Genomic DNA, 15641 nt, shown 5'->3' with positions numbered 1-15641 from the left:
CCAGTTCTGAATCAAAGGTAGGATGTTCCAGGGGAACTGAAAAAGCCGAATTTACTGTCAGTTTGTGGACTCCTTCAATTCCTTGAGCTAGAGCACTTGCATGGCTCCTTCCACACTTCCACCAACCCTGTAGGAAAGCAGCATGTGAAACTCTCAGTGCCGAGCTGTGAGAATACCACTTGGGGGACTTGCTGCTACTAAACAGAATGTACAATGAAATGGGTTTTTTTTCCCTGACCTTCCTCTGGCAGATTTACAAATCCAGGTACTCTTTTTGTACCATGCCACCAATAAATATCCTACAAGCTTTTCTGAAACAGTTAACACTTGCAGATGCAAAAGGAGTTACACAGACAGTTGGGAACTCATTGTCCTGGATAAACCAACATAACAGGGAAAAAATACTTTACACTTTGCAAGGCACTGATGCAAAAAACAGACAGTGAACACACTTACTGGGTATCTTTTCTCTTTTTTTTCTGAGGGTCCACTAGACGAAGAGTGTCTCTGATAACAGCCACTTTCACTTCTTCATCAACAGGGCTTGGGACATTTTCAAACACTCCAGGAGAAAGCTTTAAATTACAAAGGGATACAATTACTCAGTATAGAACTAAGGATTATTTATTCCACATTTGCACAAACTTCATCCATGTCATACGTGTTTTAGATACACGATGATAGATTACATAATGCTTCCTAAAGGATACACAAATACAAAACTGAAAATGTTGAGGTATTACAGCGATTTTTGGCAAGTTTCTCTAGTAAATTGAAATATTAAAAAAAAAAAAAAAAAAGATTGTTGCCAATGTTATCTTTATATTATATATACAAACATGAAAAAAAATATTAGCAAACCCCCAAACACAATTAACTCAACTGCAGGGGATGATGAATAAATGTATTTATGACAAAGATGATGGAGAGCTTTCACAATTCCAATAAATCATATTTCCACTTTATAAGATTAGCAACGATTTCAAAGCAGAAAATTACAGAGAACCATGGAGGTTTCATATTATCAGACAGCATTCATCTTTCAAACAAGGAAAAGGACCAGAAAACGAAACCTAAACAATTTTATTCCAGTATCACTATCGTGTTGAGAGGTCTTACCTCCTGCTCATGTTCTATTCTCATGCTGGGGTTTGCATTTACTTCTAGTAACATGGGCTTCAAGTTTTTCATTAGGAGAATGTCAAACCCTAAAATCTGTGCAAAACAAGCAATGTGTTACTTCAGTTCTACTCAGTGTCCTAGAGAACGCAATGGTCATCCATACATCAACATTCAGGAGGAAGAAACATTTGAGGGACAAAAGAGAAATAACTGAGCAACACGCTATATTGTTGAATAATTACTGAAACTGTTTGTCTTCAATACTGATGGCTAATTTCACACCATCCCTATCTCTAAATGCTGCATCTGTCAACGTGGAATCTTAGCACCTATGACAAGTGGCTCTTAAAACTGCCATCATCATAGCTGCATTAGGAAGCTGCAAAGCTTCATAGTTACAACACCCAGAAGATGGAACGAATACTGCTACTAATGACTGATACCCATTGAAAATTCCCCGTATATGCTTATGGCTATTAGGTCAGGAGACTGAGATTTGTAGGGCAAAACTTGCGTTACGAGAACCTAAGCTCTTATCTCACACAATGCTATTCAGTCTGTGTACTATACCCAACCAGTGTTCAGCAACATAACTAGAGAAAGCTTTTAGAAAATTAATTGAACACTCAGAAAATTAACCCATGCATAGAAATAACTGCATTTCTGGCAGAAATTCCAGCCTACCTGGAAGCAAGTTGGCCCAGGCTTTCCTGCTGGTATGTCAGACTGATAGTAAACCTTCAGTTCTGGTGTCAGTGCAATAATGGTTTTAATCACCAGTGATATTATATCTGACCACAGCTTTTTGACATCAGCTCCTCTGGAAGACAGTCTGCACAGAATGCTTGAAAAAGTCCTCTTGCTGCCAGTGTTCACATTATCAGAATGGATGAAATTACCACTATGGATATTTAGTGAATAATTGGTTAAGTGCATAAAAACCTGGTGCAAATTTTTTAGACTGGGTTCTTGATAGGGCTCTGTACAAAATCTAGAAAGTCCATCTTTGGCTATATAAATCTCTAAGGGTTCTAAAGATTTCAGTAAGACATAAAGACGAATATCAAATTTCAGTTTGTCAACAAGCAGTGGTTTGCAAATATATTCCTGGACCACAGCTGGCCGGCTCTGGATGCTTCCCGTCAGTCTGATGTCACTTGGGTCTTTAATGAGGTAGATACCATCCCCCTGGCACCCTCCATCAGGTTTTACAATAAAAGTGGGCTTCCAGGATGGGTCGCTGTCTTTCATCATACGGACCTAGAAGGAAAAGAATTACACTGAAAGACACTAAATGGAGGGGAGAAGACTAGCTGATACCGTGAAAATCAACGAACTGCATTCATTAACAAAAATACATAAAAATAACATGATCACTATAGTAGTAAACACTGTGCAAAAAAGGTAAAAGATAAATAGTGCCGACAAGCACAAAGACAACAAAAAAGCATGAGTAGGGAATTACTAGTACAGGCAAAAGGTCATATTATTTAACAAACCATTGTATAAATGATTTCAAGATCTTCTTTTCAATGTTATGTACCAATTTACAAAACGAAATGCTGTATATCTCATGAGCTCCATTTCATTAGTCAACAATATATATGAAACCGCAAAGTTAAACTTTCATGCTGCATTTTGAATGACTAGAATGACAAAGATAATCATTAACCCAAGGAAAGACACCTTATTTATTGAGATATGAATGCAGACAGAACAGTATGGGAAGAAGAAAAGATAAAGTAAAAATCTGGCACTGATAATACCTTTTTCCACCACTGAGTATTTTTCACAATCAGATACCCAGTGTTAGTAAAACTAGGGAATGTTGAGCCAAATGTACAAAAACTTAGAACATGTATAGATATTAAGCAAATACCATTAATTTACTAAGCAAAGCACAGTGTTTATGCTGAAGTTGTTACCTACCAGTTTTCCAAAATGAAGGGTTTTCTAAATTATACCATAATTCCCTTCAAGCCTGACATGCAATTACAACTTCTCTATCTAAAGCAAGAAAGAAAATTTGATCACGATTTCAGTAACTCTTCTCAGTGGCTTTGATTTGTATTAGGAAGATCTGTTCATGACAATTCAAATACTTTCTTTAGATGTGCCTAGTGTAAAATCAAGAAAGGGAAGAAAATCGGCAGAGAATGTGATGGTGTCTAGTACCAAATCTAAACTTTTGGATGAATCTACAAAGCACTCCACACCTGGCCTGTCATTTCCTCAAGACAGTGCATGTGTTCAGATGTTCACCACTGCTGTGCTGGTTCAGCATGAAATACGGTGCACTCTAGCATACGAGCTCACGAACAGCCAGCACCAGCATCTACGCAGCATAATGCATTTTAATATGCAAAACGCTTAGAAAAGCCACTAGACAAGATGCATTTCACCTCTTTTACATAGAAATGTTTGCAGATTTCTTAAAAAGTTGTATCAAATACTCTTTACTGCTAACAAATTAAATCAATAGAATAATTCTGGAAAACGTTTTTTCCAAAGACACATATTGACAATTGAACTTACTACGTACGGGATGGTGGGAGATGGCCCCCACTAGAAAGGAACTAGCAGGTAAGACATTTTCACACCTAATACACTGTGAGGATATGTATAAAGATCATCAAGACACAGAAAGAGCAAGAGAGGGGCAGGGGAAAGAGGAACGATTAGCAAACCAGTACCTTTCAGTATCAGTTTCTATCCATTGTTTATAGTGCCTTGCCATGAAAGATCTCTGTTTGTTACAGCAAATTTAATACTTTGTAAGACTGTCACTGAAGGACTGTATGACCTATTTCTGCATTGTTTACAGCAGCATGAACCTCGATACTTGTGTATCCAGTTCTTTCACTGCTTTGTAGATATCCCCGAGTACATTATAAGCCATTATAGCCATACCTTGAGGTTTTTTCCACATCATGCCCTTAATTCTTGGGGCATGCAAGGGAAGTGGTTTATCACAAACAGAAATTGTAACAGTGATGGGGAAGTATGTAGCTGTCCTACAGAATCCTAGATGTGGCCTTAGTAAGATGAAACACAAAAGTAAATTATAGGGAATTATAATACTAGAGAGAGGTGTCTGCATCCTCACTCAGAAAGTGAGAAGAATAAAAAGGAAAAAAGTGCTAAAACTCTGATCTAGATCCAAATGTCTCAAATTCAAAAGGCAACTGAATCTGAACTTTTTGCTCAATCCCACCGTTGTTTCTACACACCAACATCAGCAGCTTGATTTCTGGAGCATAAACAGGGCTTGGCACTGTAAGAGACAACAGCCTTTTATAGAAACTAGCTTCTTGGAAGCAACAATAAACATCTTTGGAGATTTTGGTTTTAACAAACTAATAGGAGTTACATAAAGAATTATTAAAAAAATAAAAATTATTAAAAAATTAAAAAAATTTAAAAAATTAAAAAAAAATAAATGCCCATTTTTCTTTCCAAAAGAATCAGTTATTTTATCTGTGAGAAAATTAAACAAACACACCTGTAACAGCCTGTTAATAGTTGGTAGTCCAAAACATGATTATCGTAATAAGGTTGTTTTGGCCTTTGAACATGTTAAACTGACACATTCATTTAGCAGGGAATGTTTGGAGACTAATGTCATTCCCAACTGGATACAGTGAGTCAGAATTAAACATGGCACCAAGAACTAATCACTGGATTCAAATGTGCACTTTTGTAAACTGCATATAATCACTCAAAACTCTCTCTCAAAAAAAACCCCACCACTCAAACCAAATATATTAAGGAATCTTTTTACATCAGATAAAAGAGCAATTACACAATCTAAATTGTCTACAAAACTCACATTCCCAAGAAGCAAACCTTAAGTTTGCAAGCTTCAATGTATTTTATTTGAGGACACAAAAAAAACAGGAAGACAGTAACTAGGTCACCGTAAGGGCCTGACACATCTGCTGAATATCTTTCATGTACATGCATATCTCCTGCTGCCTAAATAAATTTTAGTTTATTTATTACTTATATAGCAAAAATAAGAACTGCAGAGATTTGGCTGCCCCAATTATAAGTAGTGAAATTGAGAAAGAAAGTCAGGAAGGATTTAGAGTTATCTTAGAATAATTTTTTAAAATTCATAAAATATGGCATGTTTTACAACATGTAGAAAGGAAAGAATATAACCATGACTGTAGCTCATGAAATTCCTAACGGCACTGGCACAGGGACTCCTAACAGAGAATGCAGCTAAAGAAAACAGAGGATGTAGGCTAACACCTTTATCAGCTACTGAGGGGATTCAGAAGAGTAAAGCACTTAAAATCTCTTGTCAAAACGGAGGGATGTCACAGTACAGATCATACTTTTCTTGCATACACGTTGTACTGCACCAGACCTGCAGCTGCTATTCTCTCCATTCAGCCAGACACATGCTAAACGAAGTCTGTGATCTGGTTTTACGCAGCCCTGCGGCTTACCAGCAACAACCGGAGATTGACTTTAAGAAGCCTCAGGACACAAGCTAACAAAGAAAAACCAATCAATTGCCACCATCAGCCCTGGCACTGCAGAATGAAAGAGAAAAAATGAGCACACTGGAGCAGGCTGAGCACCGGTCAGATTGTCGTGACTTCTAGAGAGCACCCCTGTGCCTACATCAGGCTGCTGACCCACATGTAAGGCACAGCTCTGCTAGCGGTGACGTTCCCAAGGCCTGAAGGACTTCTGGCTCCATCCCATCCAGTTATGTAGCTCATTGAGAACCACACCGCTAAAAGCCTTCCTTCTAACTACAGCAGAAATTCAAGAGTAATTATTGAGACCAGGATTTCTCTCACAGACAAATGTCATACTAACTCAATGAAAGATCCTTCTTACAAAGAGGTCACCTTGAGGGATAAAATGCCACAACAGAGATCAGGCTTACATAAACAGCACATGCATAAATAGGTCCAAGTAGATCAGCAGGCCTACATATGCAAAGAAGGAAAATCAGGATTTATGCCCTAGTCTTTTTATCGCTAAAGAATAATCTTCCCCTGACATGACATTACTCTGCATACTAAAGGAGCTTCTCTGGTTCACCATTGCTAAAGTCAGCATCCCAGAAAGGTACTTAGTTATCAAACCTCCATGACCAAACATATCCTACTATGACTCTAGTTGTGCATACGAAGTGCCCATCATGGTCTACTAGTGCAGAAAGTAACAAAGACCCTCTATGACACCAGCCAGGGCATCACCTGCCTCCCATTCCCATTTCTGTCGTTCATGCCTCGGGCTCCTTCTGCTCTGCTACAGCAGCACTTTTTCAAAAAAGATAACACCTTCCAAGGACTATTGTTAAAGAAGCAACAGCAACCTGCTTTTGAAGTACTGCATTTTAACAATCATTGGTCTCATAGATCTCACAGTTAACTCCTTCCATTTAGCTGCAAAGGAAGTTATATTCTCCATCATTTTCTAGTCCTTTTTTTGACGGACTAGAAGGCCTGGATATTATTCAGGCCTTCTAGTCCATCAAAACTTACACATGACAGATGAAGACAGGAGGGTGGGGAAAGGGGGAATAGTAATCCTGAGCCAGTTTGTTTTGCAGCAGATTGACTGTCTTGAAGAAAACAGATGGTTTCTTGATCTTCAAGGAAATTCCTGACAGCAGTCTTCAAATTCTCCACAATCCCCTCAACTATATTCTTTCACATTCTCATTATGAGGAGGCTTGTCCAGACTCAGACAATTCAGTCATGTAGGAAAATTAGTTCACACAAAATGAGATATTTCTGTGTACTTTGCTTGACAGAAGGAAGTTATCTTTAAAAACATGTTAACTGTTTACAGTCAACAGCAAGAGGAGAGTATGACGTCTAACGGTAGGAAAATCTGATCCATTTACAGGTTTGCCCTTCATGAGGGAGCACAGGCTGAATGAATTGAGTGTTACATTTTATGGGCTATAAGATTTGACAGCACAAAGACTAGAACATTCATGTCTATGCCTAAGAGGTATCCAAAAGCTAAAAACCTGATTAAACCACAAAAAAAATGCTGCGCTGAAAATTAGACTGTCCAAATTAGATTCTTATTAAAAATTAATCATACTAGGCCTATTCATCATCCTCACAGACGACACAACGAAGGCAGTATGAGAACAATCAAGGTCCTGGTTTGAATCCCAAGCTAGTTACTTTTCAGAAATTGGAATTTTCTATTAGAAATAAATTCTTAGCACATAGATTCCAACAGATTCTTCTCTGTTAATGAAGGGGTGATTACTGTAGCACCTGAGAAATTTGCTTGTCTGCAATTTATCATCTGTTACAGTGACATGTTAATACAAAATGGTTTAGGAGATAAAAAAAACCCCAAAGGTGAATATTGAAAATAGTTAAGTATTATTTACTCAGTAAAATGAACTTTTAAGCCTTTGTTAGAAATACCTATCACTGTTTCATTTCAATACAAATGACACTAAGGGAACTACCATTTTATTGGTATTTCCCAATATGAAGCTCATCCACAACAAATTCAAGAGTGCAGCTTTCTCATCAATTACTGGCTTTTAAAGGACAGAAGATTAACATTGGATTAGCTGTAGTGTCTTCTACCTGGATTTAGGTATAGGGGAAACTGGGAAAAGCTGACAGCATTTGATGTAGTTATTGATACAAAGGTATGACAAAAGTTCTTGATCATGTCTACAGAAGTGAGGCAAAATAAGGATACTTGAGAAAAGTGTTTTGAAATGTTACAGTGCTTCAGGAGGTAGCCATGAGATTTAAATTCTCAAGGAGTTTCTTCTTTCAGTAGTCATTTCTATCACAAATAAAACCTCTTAGGTGTTCACTTCTTAGTCCAGCTCTGTGTGACAAAATCTTACACTACAAACAGCACCATCTTCTCATGTCTAACCTATACCTACACAGACACAGAATTTGACTTGTGGTAGTTAACTGTGCCCTAAAGGACTTGAATACTAGTACCAGTAGAGGTGCAGCAACATGAGTTTCAGCATGACAGATCTAGAGCTACGTGCTTAGTAGCTGCAGCCCATGACAATACAGCTTTAATTCCAGAAGTGCCAGAGAGAGATGGTTAAAACGATGGTCATCTTTTGCTCAGGTAAATGTACAGATGGCACTCATATTCAAGTATATGCCAGGTCCTATACAGGTATGTCTAACATGCAGGCACTGCCAACGCTGTATTGTACTCATTTATTAATAAGCTGAAAATTCAGTCTCTGAGCACTGGCATTTTTAGCAGCATTAGGATACCTTGGTTCTAAAGCAAACAAAACCATATATAAACAAATAACAGGAAAGACTGGAGAGGCCCTACTGAGAGCTCATGGAACTGCAAATGAAAGTGTTCTGAACCATTTATAGTTCACAGCGGATTTGGAATTTTTTGTTTTGTATTTTTTCTTGTTTTGGAGGGGTTACATTACAAACTTGTGTTAAGTAGAACATAAACTCTTACAACATAAAATATAATGTTTGATAACAAGAACTATGCTTTTCTCAAACACAGATGGAAGAACATATGCAAAGGAAACTCCTAGGAGCATGCTACCGGACATCTGTTATTCTTGGAACAAAAACCGAATCATTTTCACTCCAGTAACTGCTCAACCAGAGAAAAGTATTTATTTGCAGTGCCACCTGCTGACAGCGTGCGGGTCCGTGCGTTTAACCTGGTGTACGGACCACACGGCTACACGCTCTCAGTTCAGTGCCTTGCAACCAAGACAGGCACAATTCCCAAAACAGTCATTGCTGGGGCCCCAGTGCACCATTTTGAAAGTTCACTTCCAAGTTATTTTCACTTATCTACCTGTCACTGCTAAATTGATCGGATAATTTATACTCCTTTTACAAATTGGTCTTACATCTAAAGCAATAAGGCTAAAGTACTGTTGGGATTTTATTCATTTTTGCTGTTAACTAGCAATGCCATGGCAGTGACCCAGGACACTTGAAGAGTATATATTAGAAGACGTTCATGAATTTAATTGGATTGTGGATATGGCAATTATCTAAAAAGTGACACACAATATAGAAGTCTATTAAAGTCCATACCTTTTTCTCTCACTTTTCCAAGCAGAGGATACTGGAGAATACAAAAAAGCACTGGGCGAGTCAGACAGGGTTAAAACAAATACATACAATATTTAAAAAATATATTTGTAATAACAGAACCAAACGCCAACACACAGCATCACTTTTTTGAAAAAAAATAAAAAAGCTGAAAAAGAATGGCATTTTATTACATTCCGAATATTTAAACAAAGCAACAGTCTGACAAGAGATTCAAACAAACAATTATTCAGGGAGATGCGAGTATACCTAATGATGCACAGTCCAAAATGCTCTTTTGAAGGATTTGGATAGAACAGGCCAAACGGACTAAAAAGACTTCAGTGAGAGTGAACATGGTGAAGTACCACACTGCACACACTGTACTGGAACCTCCTCAGCCCTTTTAAACTCAGTGGAATATGGAAGGAAAGGGCTTATGATTCTACCATGTTTAATTTTCAGACATCTCTTCTGGCATTGCAGAGAAGCATTATTGCTTTTAAGTTTACTCTAGAACATAACAAACAAAAGCAGTTCATCCAGACTATGTCTGATCTCAGGCAAATTGAAAAACATGTAATCTAAAGCACCCAAGTGTGATTTTAAATAATCTGGTAGGTATGAAAGACTAAGAACTAACAACAAATAACAACAAATAACTATCAAATGGCAACAATATCCAACAAGTTATACTGTTCTGAGAGTAAAAGTAGTCTACCTCAGCCACAAAGAGGGGAAATTCTTCTGGCAGAATCCAAGATCGAGGATAGAAATTATATTCAAGAGGAAACAGATCTTGCATTGTTCGCACTGCCCGACTCAGTGTAATTTTTCGTACCATCTCTGTCATGCCTAGGAAAAGAATAGAGAGTGTCTAGAAGTCATGAAAAACCTGCACTGTAGTTCATCCTAGAAGTAAATTGTGATATTATTGCTCACCCTACTAGTAAGGCACTCTAGTCATTGCTTTCAATAAAGCTGAAAACCTTTCAAAATTTTTAAGATCTGACAAAAGTATTTGTAGCATTCTCCTGCCCTATTTCATATTGTATGTATTACTGTATCATATTAAAAAAATAATTAGGAAAAATACAGCTCAGAATAATACAGGGAAAGCTTTCATCAAATAGTGACTACTGCCTTTACCTTAATCCAAAATTATTGCCCTAGCCTGCTATCATTCCAGGACAGATAAAAATTTCCTTTAAATATAATCAACCACTTCATGTTTACTTTGCATTCATTTAAGTAACTACATCAGAAAGAATAAGTTATTTTGTGAGCAGACAAACTTAGCTGCTTTCCTGCAGCTTTGAATCTCATGCCTGGACCAAGCCACACGCAGATCTGTGTGAGCTCTGGCAGAAGTTTTTCGCAAGGGCTAAGGCAGTCAGAGTTACTGTTGAGTTGTTTGTACGCTTTCAGATATTACAGCTTACAAGGTTCATGCTGCAGCTTCTTTCTCAGTGAGATCATCATCTGTGGGCTTCTTCCCTACAAGGTCAGCAAGTTTCCACAAAACCTACGGGATCGCAGCAGTCTGAGACTGCAGATCTTTATTGAGTGTGGTTGATTTTGGCCAGAAGATTCCAAAGGTACAAGGAGGACATAATGGGCAACACACACACAATTGCTGAGTCTTGTTTCCATTGGGAATGAGACTAAAAAGCTATTTTTATGGAAAAGTTTTAAGTCTTCTTGCAGACCAACCCTTTCAGATTCTTTGAATCCTCTCACAAGTGACCAAGAAAAGCATCCAGATCTCTTTTGAAAAAGAAAAAATATAGTAAAACCCAGCATCAAGTTAGCACGATGTTCCTGGAAGCCAGGTCTAGTTCTGAAGGACTCTGGTTTTGACTACCATGCGGGCCACTTGCTTACTGTGTTCACCTGACACGGATTTAAACCACCAGAAAACTACACCATCCAATACCTGAACGTGAATTTCCTCCAGACAGGAGAAAGTCAGGGTAAACAAAGCATAAAGTTCAATATCTGAGGGTTCTTCTCACAGCATACCAACAGCAGCAATAAATCTGAAGTAAAGGGCTTTGGTAAGTCAATACCTAAGCTCTTAGGTCTTATTTAGAGAGATCTCAACAGGGATTAAATGAGAAAAAAGGGAGCTTAAAAAAGTAGAAGAGTCATCATAAGATGAGGACTGACGTGAACTCTTCAATATTAAAAAAATCCATTTGAGGAACTCTGCTTCGGGCTTCTCCCTGAGACAGGCCAGAGTACGAAACAAAACAGACTCTTGCCACTTTGAATCAAAACCAAATTCAAAGATACAGCGCTGTTATCAGTGCTAGATGACCAACAAGAATTGCATACGTCACTTAAATTGTAGCCTAACACTCTTTATTTTTCCTTAAGTCATACATACGAAGCATTTTCTTCACCAAAACCACTTTCTCTCCGAAACAAATTTCATTTCAGATACTGTTCAAGACACCCATTCTGATATTCTTACCACCTAAGCAGAAGCCACCTACCAGAAACAGTAATATGCTAAAAATGCTAGCACCTGATTAGGCAGATAATTCACATTAAAAAACAGTAAAACACAGAAACAGTTAAAATCATCATGTTTTTAAAGCAGTTGTTTAAACTCTAAACAGAAGTAACGTACCTGGAAACTTGTTGACTTGACCTGAGAATATATTATTATCATGAAATGATACCCCATGCCAATAGATATCGCACGGCAAGCGTCTGCCAAAAGGAAACTGGAAAAGAGACAAGAGACAAGTTTTGAAGCAATCTGGCAATACCCATTCATTCCTTACTTTTCTAAATGCTCATGTTAAGCATAAACCATTCAGGAACAGTCTTCTGACTGTCAAAAGAAAATATGCTCTATATTTTGGTTGCAAAACGAAGAATATTTTGATCAGTTCAAGACTCTAAAGCTCAAGATGTTAACAAACCAGGAAAGGTTTCTAAAACTAAAAACAAATAACTGAGAGACATGATCTGTACTGAGAAACTCTAAGCTTGTTATCAGCCACAATTAAGGCATGACTCATTTGTCATTTAAAATACTATTACAGGGAATAAAATTTCATTAAGCAGCACTTAATTCCGGCACATGAAGGCACAGCAATAGCAAGTGTTACAGCTGGGAAGTAAACAAAGTGTGACAGTGTTTTGCATTGTTTTTTTTTCTTTTTTCTCCCCTGTTTCAGGGATGATAATCAACCATCACGGGAAAAAAAAAAAAAAACACCAGAGGTCGTGGAGGAATTGTCATTACTGGCAGTTACTAAATCGACTCCTAGTCTTAAAAAGATCACCATTTAATGCAAAGTCCTATGCCCTATATTTACACTCCCTCTCTGCAGCTTGGTAACCCACAGCCTTCTCCCAGATTGCACCCATACCCATGGTGGCCCTTCACCCCCAACCACGTGGCATCTCCATGTGCTCCCAGTTTCCCATCAGCACGAAACATTACTGCTAGTAACTCATTTCAGGAAATACATATAGTTAGTAACATCGTTGTAAATTAATAGTAGGTTGTAACTGCAAAGCACTTTCTGAGCAAGCTGATTTACATTGGTGTCTAAGCTGCAATAAATTTAAAATGGATATTCAAAGCAAGATATTTAAGTGAAATAACTATTATTCATTTATACATATTCAGTTATATGTATTAGTTTATACAGTATTAATTCCTTTCTGGTACTAATAGCCTGCAATTAACAGAAAACCTCACAATTCAATTAATCATTTGTTGAGCATATATATTTAAGCTATTAAGAACGAATGCAATTATTTCAACAGTGTTAAGTATTCCAGCCTCTTCTCCCATTCACACAAGGTTTCACCATAATTGGAAAACTGTATAGGTTTTTTTTTTTTCTATTAGCAAAAAGATCAACCTTTTTTTAAGCAGTCTGAAGAGCTCTGAAACAGCACTGCTAATTACTGATAGCAACAGGTTCTAGTAGTGGTAAAGTGGGTTTAAAAAAACCGAGAAGCTACCAGCAATAAGACTAAAAGCCCCATGAATTAGCAGTATCCAAAGATTAAAAAAAAAAAATAAATTACTAAGTTAAAACCCAAACATTTGTAATCCATGTTATAATAAGTATTTTTGTGTGTGTGTGTAAAAAAGGATACTCTTCTTTTTCCCACTTGTTCTCTTAGACACAGTCCCATTTAGCAATCAAAAACCCCATTATATCTGCAACTCCATGTAGATACCATTTAAATACCACACAGAATATATACACAGGAATCTCTTCTATTATTAGGCTACATCTTTTTCAAATAAATATGCTGTATTTCTGACCACAGCATTTTTAGGACACATTTGTATTAAATATTGTAATATTTATGTATTAAATATTGTAATAAATAAATAAATATTGTATTACACAGCAACTTCCATACTATTCACTTATTGAAAGAACCACAGTATTTTGCAGAAACCACTTGTTCTTTACTCGAAATGTAAATTTTCTTGCTTTAAAACGTTTCTTTAAGCATTGGATTTTTTTTCAATATGACAGAAAAGTCTCATAAAGCTTTTGAGTGAATTACTTTATTTGCTACTCTAATTAAAATTTCAGTTTCCTCAGTAAATAGCCTTGAAAAATTAATTTAAAATGCTAATTGAGCAATGCATCCTTCCTCTGTTTCCTTACTCATAGGGATGAGATACCCAATTTAACAGAGCCAGTGGATTCTTCACTTATTTCATTATTATTCAGCCTGCAAAATCTGTTTCTGTACAAGTGAAAATTAATTCTGTTAGGCTCTGAAAGACAATCAGTGGCCTTAACCTCTCTCCACAGGTACATCCAGAATACAGATGCAGCATTAGGTCTCAGAGTGCCCTTCCCACTAAAACCTGAACAATTTATTTATTTATTAAATGAAATTGAAATGAAAGGAATGAAATTTGCATTTATATAACACCTTTCATCTACAGAGGATATCAAAGCACTTTACAAACACTGTGCAGAAATCATTTCACAACAGATGAAAAGTGAGCAGCTCTGGACTGGAAAATGGAAGCACTGCACCCCTGCATCACCGATTAAGATAGCATACTTCCCTGCTCCTGACAAATCAAGATTATTTGGATTTATCCAACAAAGGGATCAAATGCACCTCCTGAATGAGCTGGGAAGGATTCTTTACCATCTGCAATATACTTTTACATAAGAATAGTGTTTGGAAAGGAACAAACAAGTTCGATTTTTTGGCTCCCTCTGGCAGCGCCAGGCAGATATAGATTAATCTTAATGGTGATAAAAGAGGCCTTTCTGCCACCTCCCCAGCTCCTGCTGCAGGGGACTAACTAAAAGGAGAAAGCTGGACAATTGAAGCAGCCTGCTGTTCTCGTAACAACTTCTGTCTTCAGCTACCTTGTGTCAGCTGCAATAACCCCAGATCTGCACTAACCCGTGCCAAAGCCAAGATGCTCGCAGCCACGGGGAATGGAGGCTATAAACGTGGAGCCATCCTTGCTGCAGCAGGCCCATCCTGTGCAGAAAAACTCAGCCTGGTCCTCGGATCAGTCACTGCAAACAACTTGCAGGTTGCAATCAATTCACTAACTCTTCAAACAATTTATTTTAAATCTTTTTCATCTAGATTTGAGCGACACTTGTCAGAACAAATAAACAAGGAGCCACAATGAGAACAGAATTGTTTCCACAACTTTTTGACACAATTAATCACAGTCAGATTTGTCTGACAGGTCATTTCTACCTTTTGATTAGAAGCCAATAATTTAAATTGTCTCATGGGTCACATCAGTCTGTTCCATCATGTTTAATGACAAGTTAAATGACTCGTCTTCTAGTCAGGTTTTCCCAGCATAAAATTTCAAACTATTTCAACACTTCCATGCAGCTACTAAACAGCGAGACAAATGAAACGCTTAACGCTGGGATATTTGATGCCCAAGACATCTGCTTCTTCCATTTTCCTAGTAATTGAAAGCTAGCCGAAGAAATAATTTATTAAGTGATGAATAAACTCAGGATGCAAGCTCAATTTGTGCCTATTATTTCATTTGGCATATCATGTTCATTTAAAGAATCTGACACACCAAATCAGATAGTCCAATCTAGTGATGGGAGTAATTGCTTCACTGGCATGCACATTAAAATTCTGCAATGCTTTTTAAAAGGTCCTCCCCTGCACGTTGCCCAGGCAAAACTATCATGGTTGATAATTTAATTTACTCAAAATTCCTACAGCTGGAAAAAAAACCACATTTTTTACTGTGTTTTGCTTTTGATAACAGAATCTCAATAGTCAAATCATGCTCTCTCAGACTTTCACCTCTTCCTCACGTATCAGTGCCATAGAACAAACTGTTGATCAATATTAGCCATGTTTAGAGTATTGGGATTTTTTTGGTTTGGGGTTGGTTTTTTTTTGTGTCTTGTAATGGCATTTACCATATGTTAGTTTACTAAAATGAACTACTACCATGTG

The 15641-nt window shown here is 37.3% G+C and overlaps 1 protein-coding gene across 1 annotated transcript in view; it reads right to left on the bottom strand.

Moving 5' to 3' along the window:
• TTLL11 (tubulin tyrosine ligase like 11) overlaps nt 1–15641 on the bottom strand; it is a 51633-nt gene that overhangs the window by 31269 nt on the left and 4723 nt on the right. Inside the window, exons 2-6 of the mRNA XM_080402884.1 lie at nt 11815–11911; nt 9901–10034; nt 1807–2382; nt 1120–1215; nt 457–575 (exon numbers count right to left, since the gene is read on the bottom strand). Of these exons, the coding sequence (XP_080259010.1) occupies nt 457–575; nt 1120–1215; nt 1807–2382; nt 9901–10034; nt 11815–11911 (1022 nt within the window). The remainder of the gene's footprint in view (nt 1–456; nt 576–1119; nt 1216–1806; nt 2383–9900; nt 10035–11814; nt 11912–15641) is intronic.

Source organism: Falco punctatus, assembly GCF_963210335.1.
Source record: "Falco punctatus genome assembly, chromosome: 9".
NCBI classification, from domain to species: Eukaryota; Metazoa; Chordata; class Aves; order Falconiformes; family Falconidae; genus Falco; species Falco punctatus.
This window is presented reverse-complemented; position numbering and strand designations above follow the sequence as displayed.